This window comes from Thunnus albacares, chromosome 1, assembly GCF_914725855.1.
Source record: "Thunnus albacares chromosome 1, fThuAlb1.1, whole genome shotgun sequence".
NCBI classification, from domain to species: Eukaryota; Metazoa; Chordata; class Actinopteri; order Scombriformes; family Scombridae; genus Thunnus; species Thunnus albacares.
Window position 1 is genome coordinate 30,781,144 of NC_058106.1, and position 15,217 is coordinate 30,796,360.

General features: G+C 37.8%; 1 protein-coding gene across 1 annotated transcript in view; it reads left to right on the forward strand.

Moving 5' to 3' along the window:
• LOC122984330 (neuronal acetylcholine receptor subunit alpha-7-like) overlaps positions 1–15,217 on the forward strand; it is a 32,648-nt gene that overhangs the window by 10,952 nt on the left and 6,479 nt on the right. The window contains exons 4-7 of the mRNA XM_044354716.1: positions 874–983; positions 4,368–4,447; positions 8,884–9,051; positions 10,076–10,270. Of these exons, the coding sequence (XP_044210651.1) occupies positions 874–983; positions 4,368–4,447; positions 8,884–9,051; positions 10,076–10,270 (553 nt within the window). The remainder of the gene's footprint in view (positions 1–873; positions 984–4,367; positions 4,448–8,883; positions 9,052–10,075; positions 10,271–15,217) is intronic.

The window sequence follows — 15,217 nt, forward strand, 5'->3', positions numbered from 1 at the left end:
AAACACTTAAATAATATATAATACAGTATTATTCAGTTCAAAATTTGGTGTAATAAAATTATTCTTCACACTGTTTGACTTGCAAAAAACAATGGGCCTCATTCACTAATATGTTCTTACTAAAATGTTCTAACTTTGCACACAAGCAATGCAAAATTACCGTTGGATTCATGACACGTGCACCGGCCAATTCTGTTCTTAACACTGTGCGTATGTTAGTGAATCAGAATCATTCTAAATTGACGCGAGGCGCGTGTCCATTATCGGTCATTAGCATACTACCTCGCCCCCATTGTTGGAGCGATGCAGCAGTGGAGAGAGCTGTCACTGTCAAAGAGGGCTGTGATGGTAAATATGTTGCAAACTTTACTGCTAGTGAAATGCAAACAATAGTGTCAGAAGTAGAAGCCAGAAAAGGCTAATTTGGCTGTAAACATGTCGTTGGCACAACCGTTTGGTACTTCTAAATTTGTTCATAGAGTAAGAACAAATTCAGGTAAGAATATACTTAAAACGTTTGTACGCACGGTTTAAGCACAGATTTGTGTGTATGCACTGTTTGTGGGCACAATGTTCCTTGGAAATCTGAAAGTCTTAGTCCTCCCCAGATACCTTCTGCACAGAGATTGTGCTCAGTTCTTGTAGCATGTCATTGCATAATGTTACCTGCAGCTGCCATCACATACATTTATTTTGCACATTAGAGTAAATTTCTTCTGCAACTGCACAATCACACTGTTGTTAAATCCCAGCTTGAGCTTTTTCAAACAAGGCTTGCCAAATTTGAGACGCAGAGCCCCATACAGGTTTTATAGATGTTGTGGACATGTATGTGAAATATGAGTACATTATGTTTCTGTATGTATCCTGCAGTTCTGGGATGACTATCACCTCCAGTGGAATACATCTGATTATCCGGGTGTGTCTGATGTGAGCTTTCCTGACCATCTCATTTGGAAACCAGACATCGTGCTCTCTAACAGGTAGGCATTGTGAGGACAGATCTGCCGGGTGCTGAACTGAAATTGGATATGCATGGTGTCAGATGCAGCATGCACACATTGTCTCCTGCACAATATTACGGGGGGATCTTGGAAGGATGATATATTTCTGGATTTTTGTGTCCCAGAGTTATAAACAAGATACAGTGACACTGACTATGATATATTAGACACCACTGAGCTGCCTTTTCCATAATGTAAAGGAATAATGTATTTTGTGATGTTGTGTTAAAAAAATGGAGTAAACCATTGCATCAAATGGTCCAGTAGTGCTATTCAAAGTCAAATTGTGTCGGTCTGAATAACACAAAATGCAAGAAACACTGAGCTACCCTTTAAAATGATAGGTATTAGCCTCATTACAGTGCCATCATTTACTGTAAATTCAAATTTTTAAAATTCAAATTTGATGTTTCACATATGTATGAGTGGACCAGTTTTGACAAAAAGCTATTTAGGCATTCTGTATTAGTGTGAAAGAAGATGGGACATATGACAGCTAACAGGTGATTCCACAAACAAAGTGAAGGCTTTATTTCATACAGTACAAGCAACACAATGGTAACATAATGATAAATTATTGGCACATTGTTTCTAATGCAGCCAAACCAAGAGTGAGTTTATATGAATGTCTATATTACACTGTTCATTGTGTAGCTTCTGTGCTCAAACCTGCAGGGAGATGTGCTCTACCCGACAAACTGCAGGCAGAGAACAACCACACAAACTTGCAAAGAGGCGAGAACACTTTGACAGTTATGCAGCGCTGACTTTGTTCCTTAAACTGACGTTTTGACTACAATGTACCTTGTTCAGAGCTTAAAAGACAAAACTATACCACATCATACATCTAAAACGTCCAGGGCACCTGTACTGTTTGTGCAAGATAAAGGTGATGTAATTGAACCAAAAACAATGAAAATTTAATTTTGTTATCATTTATTTAACAAAAAATGAACAAACCTGATGACACCTGATGCCCTAATAGCTGGTATTGCCCCCTTTGGCTGAAATAACCTCAAATAGACATTTTCTATAACTGGTTACCAGTCTCTGACATCAACTGAGAGAACGTTTCTTCCACTCCTCCATGCAGAAAACAAGCATGCGTTGCCTGTTTTCACCCCACAGCATCTCAATAGGATTGAGATCTTGGCTTTGTCTTGGCCATTCCTGAACTCTCCATTTCTTTCTTTTGAGCCATTCCTTGGTGGATTTACTGGAATATTTTAGGCCAAGGTCATGTTGCATGGTCCACACCTGCTCAACTTTGGATTCATCTGTCAAAGGCACATTGTTCCAGAAGTCCTGGTCTTTGTCTAGGCGCTCTCTGGGAAACTTTAGTCTTGCCCTTATGTTTTTTTTAATTATTTTTTGACAGCAAGGGTTTCCTTCTTGCACACTTCCCATGAAAATCAAACTTGTGCAGTCTCTTTCTGATGGTGGATGCATGTATTTGCATGCATGACGTGGCAAGAGCTACCTATAGGAGACTTCTTTAAGCATCTTGCGGTCTGCTCTTGGGCTGAACTTGCTAGGACGGCCTGACCTGGACATGTTGGCAGTTGTTTTAAATGCTCTCCACTTGTAAATTATTTTCCAGACAGTGAAATGGCTGATTTTTAATTGTTTGGAGATCTTTTTAAAACCCTTCCCAGACTCATACATATCTACAACCTTCTTCCTGAAGGCCTCAGAGAGCTCTTTTGATCTCGCCATGGTGATACCACTGACTTCAACAATCAAGAGCAAACCAAACTAAATGTCTGAGACTTAAATAAAACAGGCTCCTCCACAATCCTCTCTAACAATGTTTTAATCATTTGCACTTGATGTAGTGCACTTCATTCTAATTTGGGCATTTTAAATGAGGAGGTGTCCAAACTTTTTCCTCACAAGAAAATTGCATTTATATTAATTACATTTAACAAATAATTTTTGAAAGACTTCTTCTGTTTTATTTGTTTAGTTATATTACCTCCATCTCTCAATATTGTTAAAATGAAGATCAAATATCCATATGTTTAAATATGCTGAAAAAGACAAAGGTTCTCATGGGGTGTCCTATCTTTTTCACATGACTGTATATATATATGTGTGTGTGTGTGTGTGTGTGTGTGTGTGTGTGTGTGTGTGTGTGTGTGTGTGTGTGTGATTTAGTTTTGTCTTTTAAACACTGAAGACGGCATTTTATTGCCTAAATGTCAGCTTACAGAATGAAGTCATCGCTGCATGTTAAAGTGCTCCTGCCTCTTTGCTGCCTACAGCTGATAGCATACTATTGTGATTGTCAAGTACCTCTTTTTATAAATCCTTTGAAATATATCTTGGTGGCTGCCTGTCAGAATATGCAGGAATATTCAGGCGTCTACTCCTGTTTCATAGGGTCCTTAAGGCATCAAACCCGGTGTTGTTCTGCAGAGAGAGACACAAGTAGAAAATGAACGATGGGTAACATGAGCTATTACAAAAAACAAACTTAAACCTCATTGCTGTTGGAACAACACTTAGATATTTCATCTGATAAAAGCTTGAGAGATCAATATGCATAAAATGCAAGTAGTTGCAGAAATGCTATGAGTTAAACAATATTGCACTGATATGGCTTGTCACGTGAGGTAAGCTGGTTTTCATACAAGAACATTACACTTCTAGGTTAGTTGTGCTCTGCAGTTTAAATATATGCAGTACAGTCTAGAAGAGTGCTTTGGTGCAATAAATCATTTGGACAAATGAATAAACTTGTACAAAAAAGATGGGAGAAAGAGCATTTTATTATATGCCCCTGATGGGAAATGCTATAGAGATCACTTTTAATCAGTCTTTAAAAAGAAAGATTGGGACAATTCACATTAGAGTCACTCTACTCTCCCATCGACTAATGAGGGAAAAAGCAGTGTACTTCATTTGTCATTGTCCCATTGAGTAAAGCCTTGATTTGAGACTCTTTACACGGCTGCAAGTTATGTTTTTTTCTTTTTCTTTTCAAAGCAACTCTTTCAACTTCAGATCAACCCTGCCTCAACCTCTTGGGAGTTCATTTAGACGGAGTGAATTGTGGGTAGCAGGGAAAATGAGGGTAACCACTGAGCAACCGTCTCCAGGGAAATATTGCATTAGTTACGACTTCGTGTGCTGTGTACCTGCTGTAATAATGAGTTGGAGAAATATTTGTATTTTCCACCACGTCTGCTTCCCTAGTTGTTTGTGGCTCATCCAAATTTATGTTGCATCCCTGTAATTAATAACGGTTCTCACAAAGGTTGTATCAGTGTATGAATTTATTCAGGTGTTTTCCACTGAAGCTGTACTTTGGTTGCAGAAAACATAGCAATAAATTCTGACATAGTCCCATGTTGTCCACAGTGCAGATGAAAGATTTGATGCTAGCTACCACACCAACATTTTGGTCAAGTCCACGGGCTCCTGTTTCTACCAATCTCTAGGTAAGATCCATAATCTCAGGTCTTAAGTATCAGACAAATGTGTGTGGATGGAAATGTTGGATCATTGCAGCATGTTGCTCTCTTCCTCTGCACTTTTACACATAAAAATATGTCAAAATAGTAAAAAAAACATGACTTGTTTTGGGGAACACCTGATCACCACAGCTTAACTTACACAGACTTTCTTCTAAATAAAATAAAATGAATGACATACTATTTTTAATCAAACTACTTCAGACACTTGAGGAAATTAAAGTTATCCTCCTTAATATTGTGTGATTTCTACTCCTGCACCATCGAGAGCGTCCTGACAGGGAACATCACTGCCTGGTACGGAAACAGCACCGAACAGGACCGCAAGGCCTTGCAAAGACTGGTTCAATCGGCTGAAGTCAAAAGTCAAAGTCAACTTTATTGTCAATTCTGTCATATGTACAGGACATATAGAGGATCGAAATGCTGTTTCTCCCAGACCCAGGTGTTGGTAGATGCAAGTAATAAACACAACAAGGTTTTAAGAATACTAGGATAAAACAAAATACTAAAAAATGAACTAAGAATTAAAATATTTACAATTTAAGCTAGGCTGGTGGTCGGGGGAGACAATTACAAGGCATAGATCAAGACCAAAAAAACAGTATAGTGCAAATATGACAAATATAGTGCATATAGAGCTGAAAGATGTGCAAGTAATATGCCATCCAAAGGATGAGTAATTAGCAGCATGTTTGTAGTGTTCTGTACAAAGTGGCTAGTGCTGAGTGAAAGTTTGTGTGTGTGTGTGTGTGTATATGTTTGTATGAAAAAAGTCTTTTGGCTGATGCTGTTGGATGTGTAAGAGGTGGGATGGAGAAGTTACAGTCTTTTTAGAGGCAGAGGGAAGAGATTTCAGCATCCTGACAGCCTGATGGATAAAATCGTTACACAGTCTGACGGAGCACACTAGGTGGGAGTTGTAAATGTCCAGGAGGAAGAGTAGTGAGGCACCAATGATCTTCCCAGCCGCGTTCACTATGCGCTGCAAACTCTTGCGGTTGAAAGCAGTGCAGCTCCCAAACCACACAGTGATGCAGCTGGTCAAAATGCTCTCAATGATGCCTCGGTAGAAGGAGCACATAATGGGCGCTGGGGCTCTTACTCTCTTTTGTTTCTGGAGGAAGTAAAGACGGTGCCAGGTTTTCTTGGCCGGTGATGGAGTGTTATTTGTCCAGGAGAGGTCCTACAATAGGTGGTGCTCTACACTGCCTGAGGGATATTTATACCAGGCTCTGCAAGAATAAGAGTAGGAAAATCATTAAGGATCATAACGGCCTTTTCTCCCTGCTGTGGTCAGGAAGAAGGTACTGGATACAGGTAGATTCAGGAGACACCAGAGACCGAGGTTAGGTTTAATCAACAAAAGCACTTTGGATAAAGTCACAGTGGATATCTGTTTTTGAGTAATGAGGTCTGAAGAACATGGTTATAGTCAGAGCTTTTAAAAGTACAAAATACAAAATCAAGTCTTTTATCAATTGTAGTAGCACTTGTAACAAGACATAAGACAGTGATCAACACCAATGACCTAGAGGATGATGGCAAAGCAATGTCATTATGTTCATGTGTAACATGGATCAGCATCCACTCGGAAATTTCGCTGTATTGAAAAGATTTGTCCCCACCCACAAGGACAGAACAAAATAATTTGAAACAAAAGTTACTGGATTTATACATTGAATATGATTGAACCATATGGATTAAAAGAAGAAAATAATCCATCTTGTTTTCGGGGGTTTAGGGGCTTTTTTTGGGAAGTTTTTCCATATTCAAATTGAGGGTCTAAGGATAGAGGATACTGTGTGTTATGTTAGGGTGTATAAATAAAAATTGATTTGACTTGACTTTTTTTAAAATTATGTCTTAATAATATGCAAATATCATCAGCCCACAATCAATAGCTGACAGTCTTTTGATGCATAATCATCTTCATATAGAATATAAATATAATTATTTTGCTTTAAAAAAAAGGTTTTAGTTCCCGTGAGAAGCACATCTATTAAACTGATTAATCAAACTGACAGAATCCTCCCTCATTTAAATAAGGTTTTACTTCTTCTTCTATGTAACAGCATACCATTATGCTGTACAAACATGAAAAACTGTACAATAATTATTCTGTAATTTATTTATTTTATTATGTAATTTTATTATTTCGTTTGGAGATTTCCATTTAGAGTTTAAATTAGCAAGACAACAGCTGCTCCTGCTGAGTTTTCATGAATGGGAGCTTTGAATTAGCTCACTAAAGCATTTAGCAGAATCCTAAGACGCTTGTTTTTTTGTTTGTTTTTTACCATCACTAGCTGTTTTATATTGTGTTTGTTTTTTCTCTTGGTTCTCTTTTTTATTTTAAGTCTTGGCAGAAATCCACCCAAAATGCAAAAAGTTGCTCTTTTAGAGAAAAATAGTTCAAAATTTTGTGAAATATGCTAAATATTTGTTCTCATGTCGAGAGTTAGATGAAATCTGATTCGGTTTCCCAACGATGGTTATTCTGCTTGGCCAAGAATGGATGAGATGACACAAATTAACTTTTCAGGCATTTCTTTAATACAAAGACTCAGATCATCACTTACAGACAAGGCTTGCAAAAAGGATGACAAAGAGAGGTGGCGAGAGTCCGGTTTATATAGGTTCCACTCAACATCTGTTTCTTCTCAGGTTTCTTACTACATCCATCACCTGGCATAGATTCAAAACACATCTGGTTTCTACACGTGACTCCACACAATTCCAGACATCCTGTCAACAGAAACTGACATTCCTGAGAAGTGTTGTTTTCTATTCTAAGAAACTCAGAAACCTTGTTTGTGCCGCATCTAAAAGGCACAGATATAAATTTCGAACATACATGGTTGTAAAATATCAGAATCAATCTCATTTCTGTATGCCAAATATGAAGCTACAATTGGCAGCCAATTAGCTTAGTTCAGCTTAGCATAAGGACTGAAAACATAGGGGAAAGACTAGTGTAGCTTGGCTCTGTCCAAAGGTAACAAAACCCACCTACCAGCATCTTCTAACTCATAGAATAACACATTATATCCAGTTTATTTAATCCATATCACAAATAAAATCCTAATAAACGCATCAAGTTGTGTTTTTTGGTTGGGAACAGAGCCAGGCTAGCTTTTTCCATTTCTAGTCTTTATACTAAGCTAAGCTACTCGGCTGCTGGCTGTATCTTCATATTTAATCGACAGATATGAGAGTGGTGTTGATCTCATCTCATCTAACTCTCAGCAAGAAATAGGCTAAGCATATTTTCCAAAATGTCTAACTAATGAGTTAATCTCTCTGTGTTTCAAAATGTCTTATCCCAGAACAGTAATGTAACGTCAGATGCTTCTAACACATGGATCCATCACCATCACACTCTGTTTGTGCCAGATGCTTTGAGCAGTGAGGCACTTTTCCTGATCAAACCCCTACTGACCTACAACTGCCAGACTGAGCGGTCGTAAAAAGATCAATGATACTTTCTGTTAAACTATCAACCCATTTGTATAGACATGCACACACACACACACACATTAATGGGAGCCCATTGAAACAGACGGCCTTCCTGTCACAGCTGGTGGTTACTGCTCTCCTTGGCAGGCTCTTCTTCCCCCCTTTTTCCCCCTTACCACCCAAAAGCGCTGGCCAGGTTTGCCTCAGCATCTTTATCAATAGCTCCATCACTGAATCTCTTCTGGATTTATTGCCTCTGTCACAAGCAAATTGCCTCTCAACTTTGTTCCAAATGAACCTTTATTGAATGCCATATTGGAGCAGAATTGTCATGTGCAGCTTGAGCTCAACACAGCTGGATTAAATGAGTAAAACTGTATGCAGATATGACCTAGATGGGCGTTCCAAATCATTTCAATTTCCAGACACTTCTCTTTGTCATTGAGGTTCATTGCAGTAAATAGCAGTCACTGTATTTGTCTGCTCCCCATCTCTATTCATTCCCTGCTGAGGTTTATCATCTTCATGGCTCTGAGAGAGAGGAGAGACCTTGTTTACTGCCAATGTCTCATACTTTTCTTAAATATGGATGGAAATTAGTTTGGTGCCTGCCTCTCCCAAAGGATTACTGGCCACTTTCATCTCATTCTCATGATGGATTTTTTTACTCTCGTTAGTATGGATGGCACTTGGACTCCATATAGTAAACCTCTCTTGTGGCCTCTTTAGCTTTTCGGCACTGTCATTTATTTTTCAATCTCCCTCTGCTTCTTTTATTTCAGAGTAGCTGAATAGGCTTTCTAATAGAGCCACGAAATATCACTCTATCAGTTTCCATCTCTCTCTGTCTGTCTTTACAGTAGCTTCCTACAGGTGAATTATAGTATGTATAAAAGCAACTCTTTCCATAATCCTTGGTCTTTTCATGTTTCTCACCACATCAGGGATCTTTAAGAGCACGTGCCACATCGATGTGCGCTGGTTCCCCTTTGATATACAGAAATGCGAATTGAAGTTTTTCTCCTGGGCGTACAATGGGTGGTCTCTGGACTTGAAGATGATGGAGGCGGAAATCTCTGACAACATCCCCAAAGGAGAATGGGATCTTGTTGGTAAGAGGAACCAATGGCCTGTGAAGTGCAGGGGTTTGATATTCAAAAGTGCATTACAAATGCAGATTATAATACATAAAAAGTCTCGAAAACACAGCACAGGACAGAGGGTAAAGCACTGGGAGCCTTTTTGTTTAAACATCACCGTTTCTCAAAGTTTAGTCCTTTTAGATTTGATGCTGACCTCCTGTATCAGTTTATTCTGTTGACCGAAAGCATGAACTATAAATGGAAAAGAAGCTGCATCTATTGTGTGAAATGACTGAGCATAGAGTTTGAACCTACAGGTGGACACGGAGGAGGTGATGGACAGTAAAAGGAGATCACAGGAGATCAAACAAGCAACAGTAATAAAGGGGGGTAAATGCAATCAGGCTGGAGTCTAAAGAGAGGTAGCAACTGTTAAAAGGAATATTAATGTTTTCACTTTCTTGTCAAGAGTTAGATGAGGAGTTCAATACCACTCTTGTCTGTCCATGGGCTTGGTTAGAGGATAAAAGAGAGGCAGCCGTCAGTATTCAGAACTGGGATCTTAGAGCAGCAGAGAATGCTAAAGAGACGTACATCCAGTGTTCACAAATTTATAACATGTTCAAAGAAACACATGGATAGTTGAGGGTAAAAATAATATTTTATAGTGTTAGTTTTAGTTTTTAGCTGTCATTTTAAGTAGTAAGTTTGTGTTTGTGTATGTATCTGCTATGTGTCTATGCCTATATCGTTGTATCTTTTTACATCCATTAGGTGAACAAAATAACAGAGTATAACAGTAACAGTATAATGTAATCCAATAAAGTAAACCTGCAATAAATCCTACCTTTCTGAAGCTTATGATGTAAAATCGTTCACTATGGAAGATTCCATTTTTTTTACTGGATGGCATTATATCGAAGACACGCTTTACAATATAAGGTGCTCCTGTTATTATTGCTCCCTTCGTGAAGGAAATGATATTTTCTACTTAACTTCTCACTCTTTCTCACACTTTCTGCCAGACTAGACTGTGTTTTGCTTTGTGTCACAGAGGTTACAGGGCGGAAGGAGGAGAAAAAATATGCCTGTTGCCCAGAGCCATACCCCGACGTCACCTATACTGTGGTGATGCGGAGACGGACCCTCTACTACTGCTTCAATCTGCTCATCCCCTGTGTCCTCATCTCCACTCTGGCCCTGCTTGTCTTCCTGCTTCCTGCTGACTCTGGAGAGAAGACTTCACTGGGTCAGGGAACTAAACACACACATACACACACACTCACTCAAACATATTGTAGATCATCTGTCGGGCTCTGCTTCATTGCAGAAGTTAGAATAAGTGTGCAATCGCAATTTCCGGGAGGTGACATAATGCAAAGTAACATACTGTAGGCATACTATGTTTCCAGTAGTGCATTGCTTTGCACTTTAATTTTTGGTGAGATTTTTGAAATACTGACCTTACAGTATCATTACCCACTGAAGAAGAAGAAAATAGTTCCTTAATTCAGCTGAAATTCAACAGCCTTTTTATTTATTATTAATTTTATATACCACTGAGTGACCAGAAAAGGAGTAATACCTTTACATAGTAATGCAATCCAATGAAAATGTCCAATACTGCAATAAATTTTACTTTTGTGACACTTAAGTTTTTTTAATTGTTGTTCACACTTTATCATAGAGGGGTTGATTGATTTTGTTGTTAATTTTTGACTGCACTGTAGTTTGTGCTATTTTGTTGATATTGTAATTTTTAAAAATATTTTTATTCCCTTATATATGTAAACAAGGTAGAAAAAAATACACTTGAAATACTTTTCAATAGTAGAACGGACTCAGAGCTCCACCGACACTAAAGAACTGAGAGGAGCCTTGGTCGATGTATATGCCAAGTCCCCTCTAAATTTTGTTTGATCTGCCCAAAGATCTGGATCTGTAACTTCTTGCAAGGCTTTTGAAGTGCATTATATTGTTTCTTTTCATAACTTTTCCAATATTAATCATTCAAGGAAGAGTAGCGTTTGTATTGCTACAGTACTTGGACTTCAAACATAAGTGGAACAAAACACTGGCCATTCAATGTAAATATTACATACAGGCACAAACTGTTACCTAGCAACAACTGTGGTAAGCAGAAAAAAAGGCAGGCAAGTGATTGCAGAGCAGACACTAAAATGCTTTTTTAATGTATAAAAAGTATAATTATATAATGTGTATGTACGGCAGAGACTGAAATACTGAGTACTGACTGAGTACTTTTTTAAGGACCATTCTACTTTGATCTAATTAATAGAATATTACAAATATTAATGTAAGATGTTGTATATTCTGCAGTGCAGTGTTTCAAATCTGTAGTCCATGTGAATCAGAAACATCCCTCTATACATTTTTTACTATCCCCAGAAGACGATTTCAATTCTAAATGCCTCTCTGACCTGCTGTACTCTCCTCACTCAGAGTTTCATCAGTACAACTCACACACACACCCTCACCAGACTCCGTGATTGCATCATTGCATTGGCAGATAACATCATCTTTAGGTAATATAATGCTTAGGTATTCAGCTGTGACTCATTTGTCCAGCTTGTTTCTATACACAGTTCAACTGCAAAGAACTCAGGCCAAATCAATTTCTATACATGTCTGACCCTTTAAATCATTTTTGGATTTGATGAGTGCCTTAATGAGGTGACAAATATTCTTGAAATGCATTTCTTTCTCTGGTATTCCCAGAAATGTTTACGTCAAAAATGTATTGAAGTTCATGCGAAATTCAGCAGAATGCTAAACAGCTGTTATCTGCTAGGTAACCCCCCCCCCAACCCCAACTCTGACCCCCACCCTCTCTCTTATGTCTTAATTACAATGACATAACCCTTGTACTGTAATTTCTAGAACTGCAACAATTAGTCGATTAATCCTGAAAATGAATCAACTATTTTGATAATTGCTGCATTTTTGGGTCTTCCATTATAGTTAATTGAATATTGGGGGGTTTGGGACTGTTGGTCAGACAAAACAAGACATTTCGAGACGTCACATTGGGCTTTAGAAAATTGCAGTGTGCATTTTTCACTGTTTCCTGATGTTTTATTGATCAAACAATTCATTGAGAAAATAATTGGCAGATTAGTCAGTAATTAAAGTAATTGTTAGTTGCAGCCGTAGTACTTTCATATCAAAATGTTTACAGGCTTATTGAGCATTGTTAACATGTTGACTTGACTGAGATCTAACATACTTCAAATAAAATGGCTGAAAACTAATGAGATCATCAAATCTAATCCTTTAGAGCCCAAGTGGTTTCAACACATATAAGCCAACCTTTCTATTATTCTTCAATATATTTTCCATCTACAACAACTTCATATCCGAGCTTGTTTGTGTTCCAGGTAATCAGTCATTCTGTGATAGACAATGGTATTGTTTTCATTAATCCACTTCCTTTGTGGTCTTGTGTAGTCAGCCGATAATCAGCACTGAGTGACTGTCTTAACTGTCAGAGGACTGTGAAAACTGTTTTATCTTATCTCAGTTGTCACAGTTGTCTTGAATGTTTGAACCTATTTCATGCATAAATTATACAGGCTTGGAGAAGACAGAATCTGTGAGTGATGGTGGTGGTGGTGGTGTGTTTGTGTGTGTGTTTGTATACTGTATTTGTGAGTGGGGGCATTGATTCATGCAGTTTGTGCCTTCCCCTGATCATTGGAGTCCTTCATTAATCACACTGTACTTTATAGCCAGATGTGTGGGCTTTTGTATTTATGTGTTTATGTGTTTGCATTTCCTCTAATGTTTTGATTGCTCATAGCCAGATAAATGGAATATGAAATGAGAATTGCTTTTGTGATGTATACTATGCTGTTGTAGATGTTAATGCTCCTCAGTGGTTTTGAAAGGGCTTTATAGTTTACTGCATACATCAAGTATATGTCATGAGTTACTGTACAGTACATTTCCTTTTAAAAGTGTGTGCAAGTGTTCCTCATCTTGTTGGGACATAAATCTTTTTACACAGTCACATTGTGGTGACTCAACTCCCTTATGGGGACAAAAAGCAAGTCCCCTTAACATAAATCATCTATCTACTAAAGCAAGGAATCTCTGTGTGTTTGTATGTATGTCTGTCCTTTGTGTATCTCTCGAACCGTTCATCCGATCAACATCACACTTGTTGGGTGTGTAGCTGGAGAACAAAGGGAGTGCAGTGTTGAATTTGGTGCAATTTGGACACGTGATACGTTTAATATTAATAAACTTTGAATAAACTAGCGATCAGCAAGCCACTCCACTCTGTGCAGGGGCAGGGCGGTGCTTCAGGGCTCTGCCGACTGACTCCAGCATGTCAGAGAGAGAGCAGAGACGAGGTGTGACACAAGTCAAAGAAAAGTGCTTTAAAGAGAAAAAAGTAGATATCAAAAACAGAGATTTTAATCAAGAATGGACTCTCTTACCCTGTATCAAGACAGAAAGTATAGCATTAGCAGCACGTTTAGCAGATCAGCAGCAGGTGTCTACACAGGAGGTGTTCAGGTACATTGTTGAGTGTAGGTCATCCGCGTTTTGGAAGCGCTCAAAACCCAAAACACAATGACTATAGTTATGTCTGTAAAACGAAGGAAATAATTCCCACAGGCGGTTCAAAACCAGTTTGTCTCATCCATGGTGAATATGAAGAGCCACTACAGATAAAGTACAAATCTTTGGAGCAAACATACCCACTCAAATCCAAACTGAAGGCACAGAAAATAGGAACGATCTAAGAGCCCAATATGATCGATCCACTTTATTTTAAGATTCACCTTATTTTATTTTTAAATGCAGCCCTTATTTTACTTGAAATGAGAAAAGAACATTTATTTACTATCATAGTACTTATTATTTATAACATCTGTGTGTAATAGATGTTAGTTTATTTCATGTTATTGGTGTATATACTCATTCACACCTCATATCAACTGTATTAATTTTTCTATGCATTGAAGTAGCGGCCGGAGACCAAGCAATCAGCCTGTTCCAAACAGGCACGTTTTGAACAGACACTGCACTAGTTACTGTAATTTTAGGGTGAAGACTTTGTTTAAAGTTAAGGTAAGTTATTAGTTAAGTTAAGGTTAGGGTAAGGGTTAGGGTTAGGATAAGTCTCCAGGAAATGAATGTAAGTCAATGTAATGCCATCTGAAGTGGCGGAAATATGACTGTGTGAGTGTACATGTGTTCACAGATTTACTGTCAGTGGTAGATTAAATACTCAAACCCTTTACTGAAGTAAAAGTACCAATACCTAAATATAAAAAAGTGCTGCATTTAATATTTTACTAAAGTTCAGAAGTATTATCAGCAACATTTACTGATCTCACAAATATAGTGTTGTAGAAATTTACAATATTAGTGGAGAAGAAGTATAAAGTAGCATAAATGGAAATACTCAAGTAAGTACTTCAAGTACAAGTACTTCAATATTGTGATTAAGTACTTGAGTAAATGTACCAAGTTACTTTCCACCACTGTCTACTATATGAAATCAGTACATCAACCTACCCACCCGCAGCCATTATCCTTTGGGAATCGTGAAGACACATTGAGAAATGTGTTTTCATGGCAGCATTTATTCCCAGATTTAATTTCAACAGAACTGAGCTGTCATAAGAATTGTGATTTGTATAATATGCAAATGGAAATATATTTACGGAATATTTTCACTCTCATATTCTCGGCACTTTGCTTTCATATATTGAAAACAGAACAAATGCACATATGTGACTGTGAAGCAGTGTTTCTGAAAAAGAAGACATATATACTAAGATATATTTCAAAGCCATGAAGAAATGAGAATGACATAAATACAAAAATGCAGACATATCAACATTATTGCGTATCTAATTTTTATTTTTAAGTTAGTGTTTCTAAGGGTTGTTCATATAAGAAGATTGATCAGCAATACTACATTTATTTTTCATGAAGGGGTTGGTTCATCCACACCACTAAGCAAAATCCATCTCCATGTGGTATCTTGCCATACAGGTAGTGAAATTTTTATCTAGTGAATTTTTGAGATGTTCACCTTTGAGACATCTGCCCCCATCCCAGGATAATGGAAGTGAATGGAATTTAAGTGCAGAGATGTCAATGGTGTAACAGCAGCATAGTTTATTAAGATGTACTTCTTAAAGCTTGGTAAGACTTC